At 44.3% G+C, this 14,951-nt stretch overlaps 1 protein-coding gene across 1 annotated transcript in view; it reads left to right on the top strand.

Moving 5' to 3' along the window:
- The first annotated feature begins 5,424 nt into the window (after positions 1-5,424).
- Positions 5,425-14,951, top strand: part of SLC1A1 (solute carrier family 1 member 1) — a 63,108-nt gene continuing 53,581 nt past the window's right edge. Inside the window, exon 1 of the mRNA XM_065047222.1 lies at positions 5,425-5,679. Coding sequence (XP_064903294.1) covers positions 5,589-5,679 — 91 coding nt within the window. The 5' untranslated portion in view covers positions 5,425-5,588. The remainder of the gene's footprint in view (positions 5,680-14,951) is intronic.

The following is a 14,951-nucleotide window of genomic DNA, read 5'->3' as shown; positions in this document are numbered from 1 at the left end:
TAATGTATATGGCAGTTAAAGTTGGAGGTTCAGATGTCAGGAGACACAGGTAAGGAAAAATCCTGCAGTTTTGGGGTGTTTAGTTACAGTAAAGTATTCTTATAAGCATAAGACATAGCTTTGTGCATTTCCTTGAGTTTCATTTGGCTCTTCACTGAACTGCATCCAGAATCACACTTTCCATTTCCGTCTGTAATTTTAGCCTTTGTATTTGGCTAGAAAGCTGAAGAGTGGAACCAAAGCAAGGCGACTTTGCTAACAGCCTAATTCTGGAATTCAGAGATAAAAGCATTGTGCTTGATGGCTCATGCTTGGTTAACAGCAAAAAGATTTTACTCTTCAACTTACTGTATTCCAAAGACAAAATAATTTCAGTCACTTTAATAATAAAAGAAGCCAGTGCAGCAACACGGTCTAGTGCCAAAGGATGACAACTGGAAATGTTCGCAGTACTTAGAAATACTAGACTTTTTATTGGATTATTTTCTCATTAAGATGAGATGTATCAGACAGGAATTGATTGTGTTTTGAAATTTTATATGTGCTCCCTGGCTTTATGGTCTGAAAAAACAATTGCAAACTTCCTATCTGATGGGCTGGCTTCAAATAAAAAAAGCAAACTCAATTATTCTAACTGCATTCTAGGTAGATTATTAGCACCCATTTTTTGAAATCTTTGCTAAATACTGTTGTTTTACCAAAGCATCTTTAAAAAATGTAATACAATTCAGCAATTCCTGTCCTGTATCAAAAACAGCGTGGTCAGCAGGACAAGGGCAGTGATCCTTCCCCTGTACTCTGCATTGGTGAGGCCACACCTGGAGTATTGTGTTCAGTTCTGGGCCCCTCAGGTCAGGAAAGACATTGAAGTGCTGGAGCAGGTCCAGAGAAGAGCAACACGACTGGTGAAGGGACTTGAACATAAGACCTATGGGGAGAGGCTGAGGGAGCTGGGGTTGTTTAGTCTAGAGAAGAGGAGGATTAGAGGTGACCTCATCACTCTCTATAACTACCTGAAGGGAAGTTATAGCCAGGTGGGGATTGGTCTCTTCTCCCAGGCAGTTAGCAATAGGACAAGGGTCATGGGCTTAAACTCTACCAGGGGAAATTTAGGCTGGATATTAGAAAGAAATTCTTTACAGAGAGAGTGGTCAGGCATTGGAATGGCTGCCCAGGGAGGTGGTGGACTCGCCGTCCCTGGAGGTTTTTAAACTGAGATTGGACATGGCACTTAGTGCCATGATCTAGTAAACGGACTAGAGTTGGACCAAGGGTTGGACTCGATGACCTCTGAGGTCTTTTCCAACCCAGTCGATTCTGTGATTCTGTGATTCTGTAATTCCCTCTGATGCAAATTCTAACCTGTGGTCACCATAAACTATGAGGAAAAGGCACTTCATTAGTTTTCTGTGGATCAAATTAAAAGTCACCGAATCTTAAACAAATTATAATAATAGGCTGCACTAGGTAGAAAACATTGAAGGACATTGAAGAAACAAGTAAAACTCAGTTGCTTTTTTCCCCTCTCAGCTATGGTCTCTGAAAATAATTTTAAGGTAATATGAAGTGGAAAGCTTCCACCTGCTACACTGTGCACTACCCTGTACTGCACATGTTCCTGTAGGACCTCTCCCAGCACTGGAACACTCGGATGCCTGAAGAAGTTGAAAATCTTCCCAGTCTGTGAAATTATGTCCAAGTAATTAGCTTAAAATGCCATTTAGACTGTTTTACAGATTGGAAATGAATGTTGATACACAGGGCTACATACATACCAAGTTACCATGTGGTAATAACTTGTAAATGTAATAGTTATTTATGTGTTTATGTATGGTCCTAGGTCTACAACAAAGTGAACTGGGCTAGCTTAGCCTTAAAGAAAAAAATCATACATGTAAATGCATGGCACTTTTTCCCAGACAAACGCTGAGATTTTCAAGGCTGCTTCCTCTGTATGTTTCATTAACACTCAAAAAAAATTTAAAAATAAAAACATATTGCCATGCATGCAGTCTTACCCATGAGCTACTCTGAGAACTTTGTAAGCAATATAGCTAAAGAATGTATTCCTATCATCTGTACATATGAAGTGTATTGACATTTTTTCACACGTGCATCTTATTCATTTCATTGTTATCCCAGGATGTCTTGGAATGATACAAAGCTAAAAACAGTTTAAATAGAATTTAGATTTTTGTTTGCTCAGCAGCTGTGCTTGGTATCTGCGCAGGCAGTGAGTCTCCCAAAGTAGTAGTTCTTCTGGTCTTTTACCATAGCTAAGTTAATTTTTAAAATAACTTCAACATTTCAAAAATTATCCATGGGCTTGGGCTACCTTTACTTCTTTTCCATTTCATTGGGACACTTCTATTACGTTGTTGTTTTGTTTTGTTTTTTTAATATATATAGCTCCCCATACAGAAACTGCCAGCTTGATTCTACATCTAGGATCAAAGCCAATGTCTGTCATTCTACAAGAAGATCAAATTAAAAACAGCTTGCTCATCAGGATGTATAAAACATCTCTATTTCACCTGCCTAAGTATTTTTAAAAAGCTTCTTCAAGTTTCTATGGATGCCATGAGTTATCAACTTATTTTTTCAAGGTCATGTCCATGGAATTACAATTAAGTGGGGGAAAAAAAAAAAAGACATAATGTTACGAAAAAAAGACCATTATTTTGGCATGCTTTTTTTCTTAAATATTTTAGGGTATGAAACACTAGCAGAAAAGAATAGAAACGTTGTACTTTGACAGAAAACAAGAAGCATGTCAAGGTTTTCAATACAATTCAATATATATTGTTCTACTGTTGCAGAACATGGAAATAAGATATGTCTCTAGCCTTCATCAGTTATATAGCGTAATTGTATTATGTTTTTTCTAGAAGTTACACAACTCCTTCCAGATATTGCAAGCTCCAGGAGGACATATATCATCTACAACCACATTGCTTTATACTAGTAGGAGGGCATTTTTTGTGCTAGGAGTAATGCAGACAATTGTAGCTCTCCCCAAAAGGTACTATGAAATACTTAATGTGAAAAAGGATACTTAAAGCATTAGGAGAAACACACAAACCATGGAAACTCCCGTGGATGAAGAAGTAAACTCTATTTTAGCTGTTTTTCAGTAATGGTTGTATTTCAGTTATTTCCTCTAGCTCACCAAAACAGCTTGAAAGAAAAGCAGAGTATGTTGTAAGAAGGGATACATGAGAAAGTGAATAGACAGAAGTTAAAGGAAGGCTTAAACTCTGAATTTGTCTTGCAACTAGTTTTGTTGCTACTGTCCAGAGGGGCACCACGTCCTTGCCTCCTGGGACAAATCAGACCTTCTGCTTACTGAAAGCGACATCTGAGGTTCCCAGTATATGTGTGAGGAAATAAAAAAAATAAAATTACTCTCTGTGGCAGTGAGAACCAAGGCCAGAGAACCAACGCTTCTGCACAAGATAAGCCTGATCCTGCCCACCTTGAAGACTCATATGCCTTTTTCTTCCTATACTTCTTCAATGTCACTCATATTTTGCCACCTTTCTGTACCAAAGCCTGTAATGATCATGGTGTTTCTTACTGTTTCTTTGCATTAGTTATTTTTGGCTTGCTTTTTCTGTGGCTTTGTAACATGGTAGTATGCCAGCTTTCTTTTTAAGTGGCCTAGAACCTTTTCTGATTTAATTAAATTAATGTGATACTTACTCATCTCCTTCCTTTCTACCACTAGGCTTCCTTTTATTTTTTAATTAAACTTTCCTGATGATGACAGATGCAGACAAATTACTGCAGTTGCTCAACACATTTGAAAAATAAGGCCACTTTTTTAGGAGTCTCTACCTAAATTTATGCAGCTGGCTCCAGGTTTTAGCATTTGGAATAGATGACGGCTCCTGTATCTCATCCAGGTGGGTTTTAGTGCTCTTCGCTGCCTCAGCAAGGTATTTGTCACTGTCACCTAGAACAGTCACATCCATGTGAAGAGGAAATGTCACAAGCTATCAATTGCAGTTTTTGTTGATATAACCCAGGCCTTCATTACCTGGTCATCACAGACAGAAATAATGCAAACTTTACTCGGGTATGTTTTGGAACAGATAAATGGATAAATTAAACTTTCATTCTGCACTCACCTTCATGTCATTCAGCAAGACAACAGCACTTTTTATTCTGCTTGCATTTACTAATTGATCTCCAAGTTTGAAAATCATAATCGACAAGTTGATAAACAGCTGTTGAAAATCCTACCATAATTCCACACAGAATTAGGCCCCAACATTACACAGACTTTAATTATGCATATGGACAGGCAACGGGAAGGAGACCATGGTCAAGCAGTTGCATGGAAAAATAAATGCTTCTTCACAATTTTGGTATTTGAACATGCCATGATAGAAACCCAGTGGGAAATCCTATGAGACATTGCTGTACTCCATACCCCAAATTTTCCAACTAGGAGCACAGGGCAAAATACTTCTCCTTAATATTTAACCTGACGTCCCCCCCAGCGCAACCACTGGTGGGTTTCCAGGGGTCACACACACCCAGGGCCACCTCACCCGCCTGGGGCCCTGGGCCTCCCACACCGCCCTGCAGAGCATGGAGGCTGCTGGCTGGCAGCTTGGCAGCACAGGTCTCGCTGTGAGACAACCTCCCCTTGGCCACTGAATCACAGAATGTCAGGGATTGGAAGGGACCTCAAAAGCTCATCCAGTCCAGTCCCCCTGCCGGAGCAGGAACACCCAGATGAGGTTACACAGGAAGGTGTCCAGGCGGGTTTGAATGTCTGCAGAGAAGGACACTCCACAACCTCCAGTGTCTGTTACCCTCACTAAGACGTTTCTTCTCATATTTAAGTGGAACCTCCTGTGTTCCAGCTTGTACCTATTGCCCCTTGTCCTGTCATTGGTTGTCACTGAGAAGAGCCTGTCTCCATCCTCCTGACACTCACCCTTCACATATTTATAAACATTGATGAGGCCACAGGGGCTGTCAAGCATGGTGGGGGCTGGCTCACATGTCTCTGGCACAAAACCCATCAGCTCAAACCAGACCGGGGCATAAAGCATGAGGGGCGGTGCGTTTCGGGCATGGCACCTCCCCGCACTGCTGCAGGCTGCCAGCCTTTGGCAGGGCCCACCGGGCACCTTTGCTCCTTCTCGCCCTCGCCTTGTCCTGCGGCCCGGGGCTGCTGGCGGCTGAGAGGTGAAGCGCTCCGGGCAGCGGTCCTGGGGGAAGGCGGGTCCGGGAGGGGTGCTGCCCTCTCCCCTGCCCGGGCCGCGCTCCGGGAGGACGCGGGGAGAGCCCGACAAGCAGCGAGCTGACCGGCTGCCGGGGCTCACCCCGCGGGCCGGCTGCGGGGGGCAGGGGGCAGGGAAGATGAGAACGCTCCGCGGTGTGGGCAGCGGGGCGGGCAGGCGGAGGGGCGGGCAGAGGGCGGGGCTCTCTCGTTGCCAGGTGAGGTGCAACGTCTCCGCTTCTCCGCTGTAAGCGCGCAGCAGCGCGGAGCGCACGCACGGCGGCAGGCGGATCGGATCGGATCGGCTCGGCTCTGCACGGCGTGGAGCGCCCCAGGCCCATCGCCCCCCGCTATGGCGAAGGCGGGCAGGAAGGGATGCAGCTGCCCGGGCTTCCTGAGGAAGAACTGTCTCCTGCTCAGCACGGTGGCCGCCGTGCTGCTGGGTGAGTGAGGGGGCGAAGGCCGCTGCAGGGGAGGGAACGCCGCGCCGCCGCCCCTCGCCCGGCACGTTACGGCCCTGCCCGTCGCAAGGCCGGCGCGGCGCCAGACGCGGGCCCGCGGCGGAGCGCCGGGCAGCGCCAGCGAGGGGCGCTCCGCGGCTGCGGGACCGGGCCGGGCGCTGCGGGGCGATCTGCCGGCACCCCCGGCCCGATCCCGGCGGTGGCACGCAGAGCTAACGGCGGTAGCGGTGGCCGAGGGGCCGGCTGCAGTCCCCCGGCGGTGCGCCGGCAGGCTCAGGAGCTCCGCGGCGTCGCGTCGCCGTTGCCGCGGGGAACAGGTCCGCAGTGACACAGGGGCCGATCCAAAACGGGGGGTTCGCGCACGTAACCGCAGTTCCCCTCACGCCAGCGAGCCGGCCGGCGGCAGGGTGCCGAACAGCGGCGTGCCCGGAGCCCTGTGGGCCGGGCCTCCCCGGCACGCATTCCTTAAGCCCCCGTGACAAAGGTCGGGTAATTAGTCGAGTAAAACCGTGTTTTGCAAAACCCGCAAGTGCCCCGGGCGGATGGGTGTCAGTGAGCCCGCCGTGCACGGGCCCTGTGGGTGTCCCGGCCGCCCCACGGGCGGCTGTGCATTCGCACACCTGGGGCAGCACAGCTCCGTCTGTCAGGACCGCGCGGCGGGGCGGACGCGGGGTGCCCTGGCTCAGCCTGCAGGTTGGAGCCCCCCTGAGGTGGAGGCTGGAGAGCATTAGCAGTGGTAATGGAGTGCTTCTGATGGCCTAAGCAAGCAGCACAACTCGAGAAGTTTGGCAATGCCACCCTGCTTTCATGACTGTTTCCAGGGGTGTCATTGTGAAGATGGGAGGATTTCTCCTCTCTTTGAAGTTTCTGAAGGAGATGAGAGTTGGATGCCATCTTCTTAAGAACAGGTGGGAAAGAAGGCCAAGAGAAGCTGTCAAATTATTTGGCCAAAGAGACTTCTCCATAGAGTTTTTGTCCAAGTCACGCACCTTTTTTATTTTCTCCTGGTGATTATTGTGATGCTATGCAATGAGAGATTCTTTCACATTATTGCTCCCGTAGAGGAGTGCTGCTTTACGTATTTCATTAACAGCACCTGCTGTTTGATGAGTCTCTTTCAGATGACTTTTCTGGTGCTTTGAATTTTGGCTGGAACATACCTATTTCTGTGCATGTTTGTTCAGGAGAGAGTTATTCTTTTTGAATTCCACCTAGCTATATAGAAGCTATGATCAGAGATATTCTTACCTACACGTGTGTTGTCTTCCACACATTCAGTATTTGAAAGTTCTTGGTTCTTTTTCACCACTTTAGAAAGTGGAAAGTTTTTCGTAAGTTCTGTATACTGAGTGCTAAGGGCTTTCTTTGAAAATCTGGCTGTACAACTGGAGGAGTGTGTGTACGTGCCTGTGTTTGTTTGTGTTACAATTGCTTTTTTGTGTATTCCTGTCAGGTATATTGTGGGTTGACGTACTTACTTCCCAGTTACAAAAGTGGTTAAGAAATATTCCTCTCTCATTATCTTCAGTGAATGTAGGTAGAACTGAAGTGTGTGATGTGATTCTGCAAGCTGATCATCCTGAAAGATTTCCCTGAGAGCCACAGAGCCTGGCATTGTAGGAGCTGTGGGGACAAACTGACCCTAATATCCATAATACCTAATGGGAACTCATAGTAAGAGAGTGACAGGTGCCCAGATACCTCCTGTGTTTTTGAACTTCTCTGTCTGTGAGACTCTTCATAAAAATACCTTGAGCTTTGGACCAAATTACATTTTGCAAGTAGCTGTGTGTCTGCTGCATTTTCAGTATTTCTTGGAGGTGCAATAAGATACACAAGGAGAACAGTGAAATCCTGGTAAGGATAGCTCAGTTGAATTGTGTGTTATCTTTTTATTACAGCTTGAGGAATGTTTATAATATACCTGGAGTCCACAAGCCCTTCATCATTAAATTTATGTATTTACTGTTTTTTTTTAATATGCACTGGGAAATTGCTCTGAGGTTTATTAATCTGCTTGATTTGGAGGACCAATTTAGCATTCATGAACAGAAGAGTATCACTTATTTTGAAAGCAGAAAATATGGTCAGACTTTTCAGAAAAGTATGCGTGAGTGAGGAGTGGAAATATCAAATGCAGCAAGCTGTGGAAAAGTACTGTGAAAGCTGTCCGGCTGTGCTGCAAAGTGCCTGATAGTCCAGCATTATAATATGGAATAATGATTTTTTGCTCATCATTATCAGAGCTGTGTTCAGCATCTTAGTGAGATAGGCATACCTTTTCCTAAATTGAAAAGTGTTCCTGATTACTTATGTGCATCTCTGACAAGAGGAGACAGACAGAAACCCCTCAGAATTCCAAACACTTCTTCCTTCAAAGGTAATTATTTTGTGTGATGTATTTGAAGAATTCAATCACTTGCCTGTTATTTACATTAAAAAAAAAAAAGTTTCTTTTATAGCACTTGGGGAGAGTTATTTAATATCTGTGCACAAAATATCTTAAGAATGTCATATCTCTTTGGTCAAAACACCTGTATATATTATTCAAAGAAAACAAAACTTGGCACTCAAGAGATTATTTTTCTTTCCTTAGTAGAGATTCTGCATCAGACCATCAAACTGTTGGGGTGAGATCTATGAGCTCAGATTCAGTCAATTTCAGACTCAGGGCTAATTGATAGGCTTCTGGTTTGCACCATTTCAAGTGATGGATTTGCCTGAACTCAAGGCCTGAGAATGAAGTTCATTGAACAATGAAGTTCATTGTTCTTAGCGCATACTTGGAGTGTGCGGTGGGTCATCTGTGCTGGCCAGTGACTCAGGTGAGTTTTGGGCTCATCTGTGCCTCTCCTGTCTCCCTGCCCTTCTCTAGGAGGCAGAGGGGCAGGAGAGCAGCAGCCTCACACAGGTACCTGCAAAAGGAGGACTATCTTGCATCTCTTTGCTCCGCTGACCTTACTGAGCCCAAAGCAGCTGAGCTAACAAAAGCATTTTAGAAGTCTACTTGCTTCAAATGCTTCTTCAGCCTTTAATAAAGTAAGTTATATTGCCTTCAGTTTGTACAATCAAGTCAAAATAAAACAGAAATATCACTGAAATTTACTCACCCTGAAACAGGTTTCTAAAGGACAATTGCGAAGGTGAGAGTTTAAGTCACACTTCATAGGATTCTCATAGAGCATCTATTTTTTGTCATCACTTTGTCTGCAGGAGGTCACCACTGCATACAACCAAACCAGTCATGAAGGTGAAAAGACTGATGACATATAAATACTTATTCATTAGTCTTCAGGTCATAGCCTAATAGCTTGTAGTCCTGTGTAGTTCTTCAGCAGAACAGCCTTATTTTTTTCTTAGAGCAGAAGTCAAAGTGTAAGTCATTTGAGTACAAGTGATCTCAGGCATGAGTCTCAGTGGCACACTATAATAAAGCAGAGATTTTTTACATACTCAGGGGTCTACGCAAGTAGGTTGCAATTTTTTTTGAATACTTACATTTTTCAAATCTATGAGACCAATATATTTTTTGTAATAGTTCTGTGGCTGGAGAACATGATTATGAGGGATTCAGTTTGCATGAATTTGCAGGTTACACATACTCTTTTTTGTTGCTTAATGGGGCATCTGTTTGTCGCTTCCTAAACAAATTCAGAACTTCAGACACCTGTAAGCCCGCATGTGATTTGAAGGATTTTTTTAAACAGCGTATGTGTGGGACAGTGGAATTGTTTAGATATTCATCAGGAAGATAAGAGAAATTCAATATTTAGATTGATACAGCCACCAATCACAAGAGATTGTGAATGGCAGGTATCCCTCCTTCAGACAGCCATGTATCATGTTTGTCCAAGGTGCATAGATGCAGTGAAGGACCCTTCTGTGCCCTGACATTAACTTCCTCCATCCTCCTTCTCTTCACATATGTACATGACTCTGCGCTCATACTGGACATCTCAGATCCTAAGAGAATCGGGGCTCTGTGTCCTCTCAGCGCAGGGCAGGGGGAGCAGGAGCTGCCCGAGGTGACGGTGAGAACAGCCTGGGGACAGCTGGGGGATAGGGGGCTGGAGAGCAGGCGAATGCGGAGCTGCGGTGCCGGGCAGGGGTGGTGGAGCGGCTGAGAGCGGAGACAAGCAGGCGAATATCTCCAGCATGGCGGGACACCAGATGCTTGTACCTCCGAGGTGGCGTTCATTCGGTCTCTGCAGGATCAGACACCTTGCTTGTGCAGTTCCCTTGCTGGAAGCATGAGGCTGGCATCAAACTTCCTTTTCTCTCTGCATTGGGAAGAGAGATTAAAATATACACTGTTCATATCTGAAACACCAGCATTGCAGAAACTTTCAGTGGTGCAACTATAGCTGTTTTCTAGGATTTGATGAGTGCAGCAGGCACTGGAGCTTCTGTTCAGTGTACTTTATGGTATCACCCAAGCAGTCCATATGCCAAAAATTTATTATTTTCAATTTTAATGAAAATTATTATTTTATATTACAGTGTTAAGTAGTAATATCTCCCTATAACAATATTTCTTGTTCACAGATCTGTGTTTAAAAAAAAAAAGTCAGGTGCATTCACACCTGCTGACTGCGGCTAGAAGAGCTAGGCTTCCTGTGCAATCAGCTCATTTTAAAAGCACTAGCTCCCATTGAAATTAATCCATGTCAGAGCAGTGTCAGCACATGCTAGCACTACTGGAAGCCCACCAGTGCATTCTTAGAAGAATGAATGTCTGGCAGGGTGTTGACAATAACAGAACAATTAGTAGCATACCACGCTGTTGACGGCCCCTCACCACGCAGAAGGCCACCCTGAATCCGGGGAGCTCGCCCTGCTCCCCGAGGGTGGGGAGTTTCTTTCGCAGATGTAGCTTGCAGCCTCTAAACCCCATAAAGCTGTAAATTCTTTCAGTGTCTACCAGTAAGTTCTTTCAGTCTCTGACAGGTGCAATATAAAAATAAAAAGCCCATTCTGGATATGGAGTAAACAGCTGCAATGTTTTTAATAACCACTTCCTCATAACTTTACCAAAAAGTGACCTATTAGCTTAGTTTAGGCTTTCTTCTGTACCATTTCTCTTTGCTTGCACAATGCATTGTGAAGGTTACAAACAATGAAGCAGATTAATTACCTCTTCAAATACACTAGCAAAAACAGAGCTCTTTCCTTGACAGCAGGAAAAAAAATACGGAGAGTGTACTAAAGCAAGGGAATTCTAACCCTGTCAGTTCCTGACAAGTATAGTTGTAATGCAAACATCTGATTCCTTAAATTAATTCTGAAGCATAACATTTAATAAATTTGGAATTTATAACAAGTGAAGACCAGACCTCTTGAATCAACTGTAGTAGCATGGCAACTTAGCAGAAGTCTGTGGTGTGATTTAGAGCAGCACAGATGATACTTGTGACTTTTTATGCCTCTTTAGACAGTTATGATGGCTATCTGTCTGTTCTTCTCTGTCACACTGCATACCATTCAATACAGGATGGGATCTGTTCAGTAATGTTTGAATCCCAGCGATTCTGAATGGATGTCTGAATGTAATTTTAAAGACACAAGGTAAAATGCAGAATGGCCAACAGTTTTGTCTGAGTTTCACATACTACTGAGAATCAAAAATGCTCTCATCCAGAAACACAGCCAACAAAAGAAACCAAATATAATTAAGTTAAGCCTTGTTCCTCTTTTGCTCTTGAGCTGTTTTGAAGCAAAGAAAACCTTTTTTTTGTTTTTCTTGCAAGCAAAGTGTTTTCCTGTTGTCCATGTATTTCGTCCCTTGCTTTAACATAAAGTGAAGTGAAACTATTGCTAGAGCTCAACTTGTAAATAAAGGGAGCTTTGGAAGGAGTGAGCCTAACATCACCTTACACTCTACAAAGTCCCAAAGCTACAAAAGGCTATGAAATATTTATTTCCATTTGAAACAATAACACTAATACTAATACCAGCAAAATATTTACTGTTTCTTATTTCCTAATATTGTTTAAGGAAAAAATAGCACAATGTAATTATGATTTTTTTTCTATTTGCATATTAACAAAGCTAAAGACAGTTCTTATAAATTCCAACAAATAGATAAAGTTCAGGTTGAGACTGGTCACAAACAATACTTGCACTGTTTGCAAATCTACGTTTTTTTTCTGTATTACTAAAGCCTTACAGAATTTGTGGAAGGCATTCTTACTTATGGCAAGTCCAGTTCTAAACCATGTCCCTAACTGCCACATCTGTGTGTCTTTTGAACAACTCCAGGCGTGGTGACGCAACCACTTCCCTGGACAACCTGTTCCAACGCCTGACAACCATCTCTGTGAAGAAATATTTCCTAATATTCAATCTGAACCTTCCTTGGTGCATCTTGAGGCCATTTCCTCTCATCCTATCACTTGTTACTTGGCAGAAGAGACCAACACCCTCCATGCTACAAGCTCCTTTCTGATAGTTTTAGAGAGCAATAAGGTCTCCTCTCAGCCTCCTTTTCTTAAGGCTGAACAGCCCCAGTTCCCTCAGCTGCTCCTCATCAGGCTTGTGCTCCAGACCCCTCACCAGCTTCGTTGCCCTTCTCTGAACTCTCTCCAGTATTTCAATGTCTTTCTTGTGGTGAGGGGCCCAACACTGAACACGGTACTCAAGATGCAGCCTCACCAGTGCTGAGTACAGTGGCATAATCACTGCCCTGGTCCTGCTGGCCACACTATTCCTGATACAAGCCAGGATGCTGTTGGCCTTTTTGGCCACCTGGGCATACTGCTGGCTCATGTTCATCTGGCTGTTGACCAACACCCCCAGATCCTTCTCCACCAGGCAGCTTTCCAGCCACTCTTCCCCAGCCTGTAGCACTGCCTGGGGTTGTTGTGACCCAAGTGCAGGACCCGGCACTTGGCCTTGTTGAAGCAATTGAGGCTTCTGGCCTCAGCCCGTCAATGTAGCCTGCCCAGATCCCTCTATAGAGTGTTTCTACTCTCAGGCAGATTGACACTCTCACCCAATTTGGTGTTGTCTGTAAACTTATTGAAAGTTCTCCTGAGCCCTCCTTTTGTTGCTGATGTATTTATAGAAATACTTTTGTTCCCTTTTACTGTAGTAGCAAGGCTCAGGTCTAGTTGGTCTTTGGCCCTTCTAATTTTCTTCCTGCATAACTTCACGGCATCCTGGTAATCTTGAGTAGCCTGTCCCTTCTTCCAAAGTCATATATTCTCCTTTAATTCCCAAGTTCCAGCCAAAGCTCTCTCTTCAGCCAGGCTGGGCTTCTTACCCACCGGTTCATCTTTCGGCACACAGGGACAGCCTGCTCCTGAGCCTCTAAGATTTCCTTCTTGAAGAGTGACCAGCCTTCCTGGACTTCTTTGTCCTTTGGGACTGCCTCCCAAGGGACTCTGCCAAGCAGCCTCACAAATGGATCAAAGTCTGCCCTTTGGAAGTCAAAGGTAGAGTTCTGCTGACAGTCCTCCTTACTTTTCCAAAAACAGAAAACTCGATCAGAAAACTGGGTAACTTCGTAATCACTGTGCTCAAGGCCACCCTCCATCCAACACATTACCTGTGAGTCCTTCTCTGTTCACAACAGGTCCAGTGGGGCACCTTCCCTAGCTGTCTCAGCAAGTTGTCTTCCATGCACTCCAGGAGTCTCCTAGACTGCTTCCTCTCTGCTGTATTATATTTTCAGCAGACATGTGCTAAGTTGAAGTCCTGCTCAAGAACAAGAGCTAACCATCATGACACTTCTCTTAGCTGCCTGCAAAATAATTCATCAACTGCCTGCAGATATTTTGTCTGCCTCTTCATCGTGGTAGGGTGGTCTGTAACAGATGCACACCAGGATCATCTGCCTTGTTGGCCTTCCCCCTGATTTTTACCCACAAACACTCGTCAAGCTATCATTTCCCTTGTCGACCTCCAGACAATCAAAACACTCCCTAATATACAGGGCTACCCCACCTCCTCTCCTCCTCACCTATCTCTTCTGAAGAGTTTATAGCCATCCAATGCAGCACTCCAGTTGTGGGAGTCATGCCACCATGTTTCCAGCATATCAACTATATAATAGCTTTTCTGCTGCACAGGGGCTTCCATATGTTGCATTTGTATAGCTGCACGTCAGCTGGGGTATTGATTGTGACACCTTTTTGCAGTGAGAAGTTCTAATTCCTTTGTGACCATGGTTTCTGTCTTGTGTCTTTGCTACCATACAGCTTTTCAACCCCTACCACTGCTGAGGTGCCAGACTGAAGGATGTTGCTGGCATCGTGACCCCAAACACTGTCATGCTGCCCCGGGCTTATCTCTAATTATGCTGAAGATCAGAGTTATATTGGACTTTATGTTCCAGATTCATTTTTCTATCTACCATTGTTCCAGGTATTACACATTCCATGAGAATCTGGTAGCATGCCAGAAGATTAAATGTGTCGTGATAACCATTTCTGTGGATTATATATATTCTAAGTGTTTTCCCATGTTGCAAAACAGCTATTTCTTGGTCCTGTCATGCTTTTGGAACCACAAGCAACCTGGCCTTGCTTAATATGAACTGATTTTCTAGGTCATATCTGATTTCTCAACCCTTTGATGTCTTCATTAGTTTCAGAATAATGATGTTTCTGCATGTCACTATCTGTCTCTCTTTAGTTTCCACTAAATTGCCTTTCCAACTGCTTATCTCAATTTATTACAGTCAGAATCATTCCACTGCCTCTCCAGCAAGGGGATAGCTAGAACAGTATGTCCTGTTTACTGTCCTTCCTTTCATCACAGTTTAAAACAGAAGCTGTGGCAAGGTTCAGAATCTGCCAGATATTCCTGATTACTAGCCTTTCACCTTTCTTATACCATTGCCAACCATTTAGTTTCTTACATGTTTCAAGGGTCTTAAATGAAGCTGTATTTTTCCTGATGTGCTCCATTGAGCTAATATCTCTTGGGCTGCACAGGATGTACAAAGGTGCTTATACAGCTTTGCAATAGCAATCAAATCTTGTGAGAAGAACAGAAGATCAGTAAGCTTTTGCAAGAAAGGGTGAAATGCCCTAATTTTTGGTGGCATTGTAATGCTGCCATTTGTGTCATAATATGTTAGGCCAGGTAGCCAAAATATTAGACAATAGGAACAACAAAACTGGGGACGTGACAGTATCTGAAATGAGTGACGAAAAGGGTCGAAATGAAAGCACTGTCGTATAAAATTGCATGGATTTGGAGACATGGAGGAAACTGCAACACCTATACATGTCTGGATGACTGCAGAGGAG

Source organism: Columba livia, chromosome Z, assembly GCF_036013475.1.
Source record: "Columba livia isolate bColLiv1 breed racing homer chromosome Z, bColLiv1.pat.W.v2, whole genome shotgun sequence".
Lineage (NCBI taxonomy): Eukaryota > Metazoa > Chordata > Aves > Columbiformes > Columbidae > Columba > Columba livia.
Note: the sequence above shows the minus strand (reverse complement) of the source record. Positions and strands in the feature narration are given on the sequence as shown.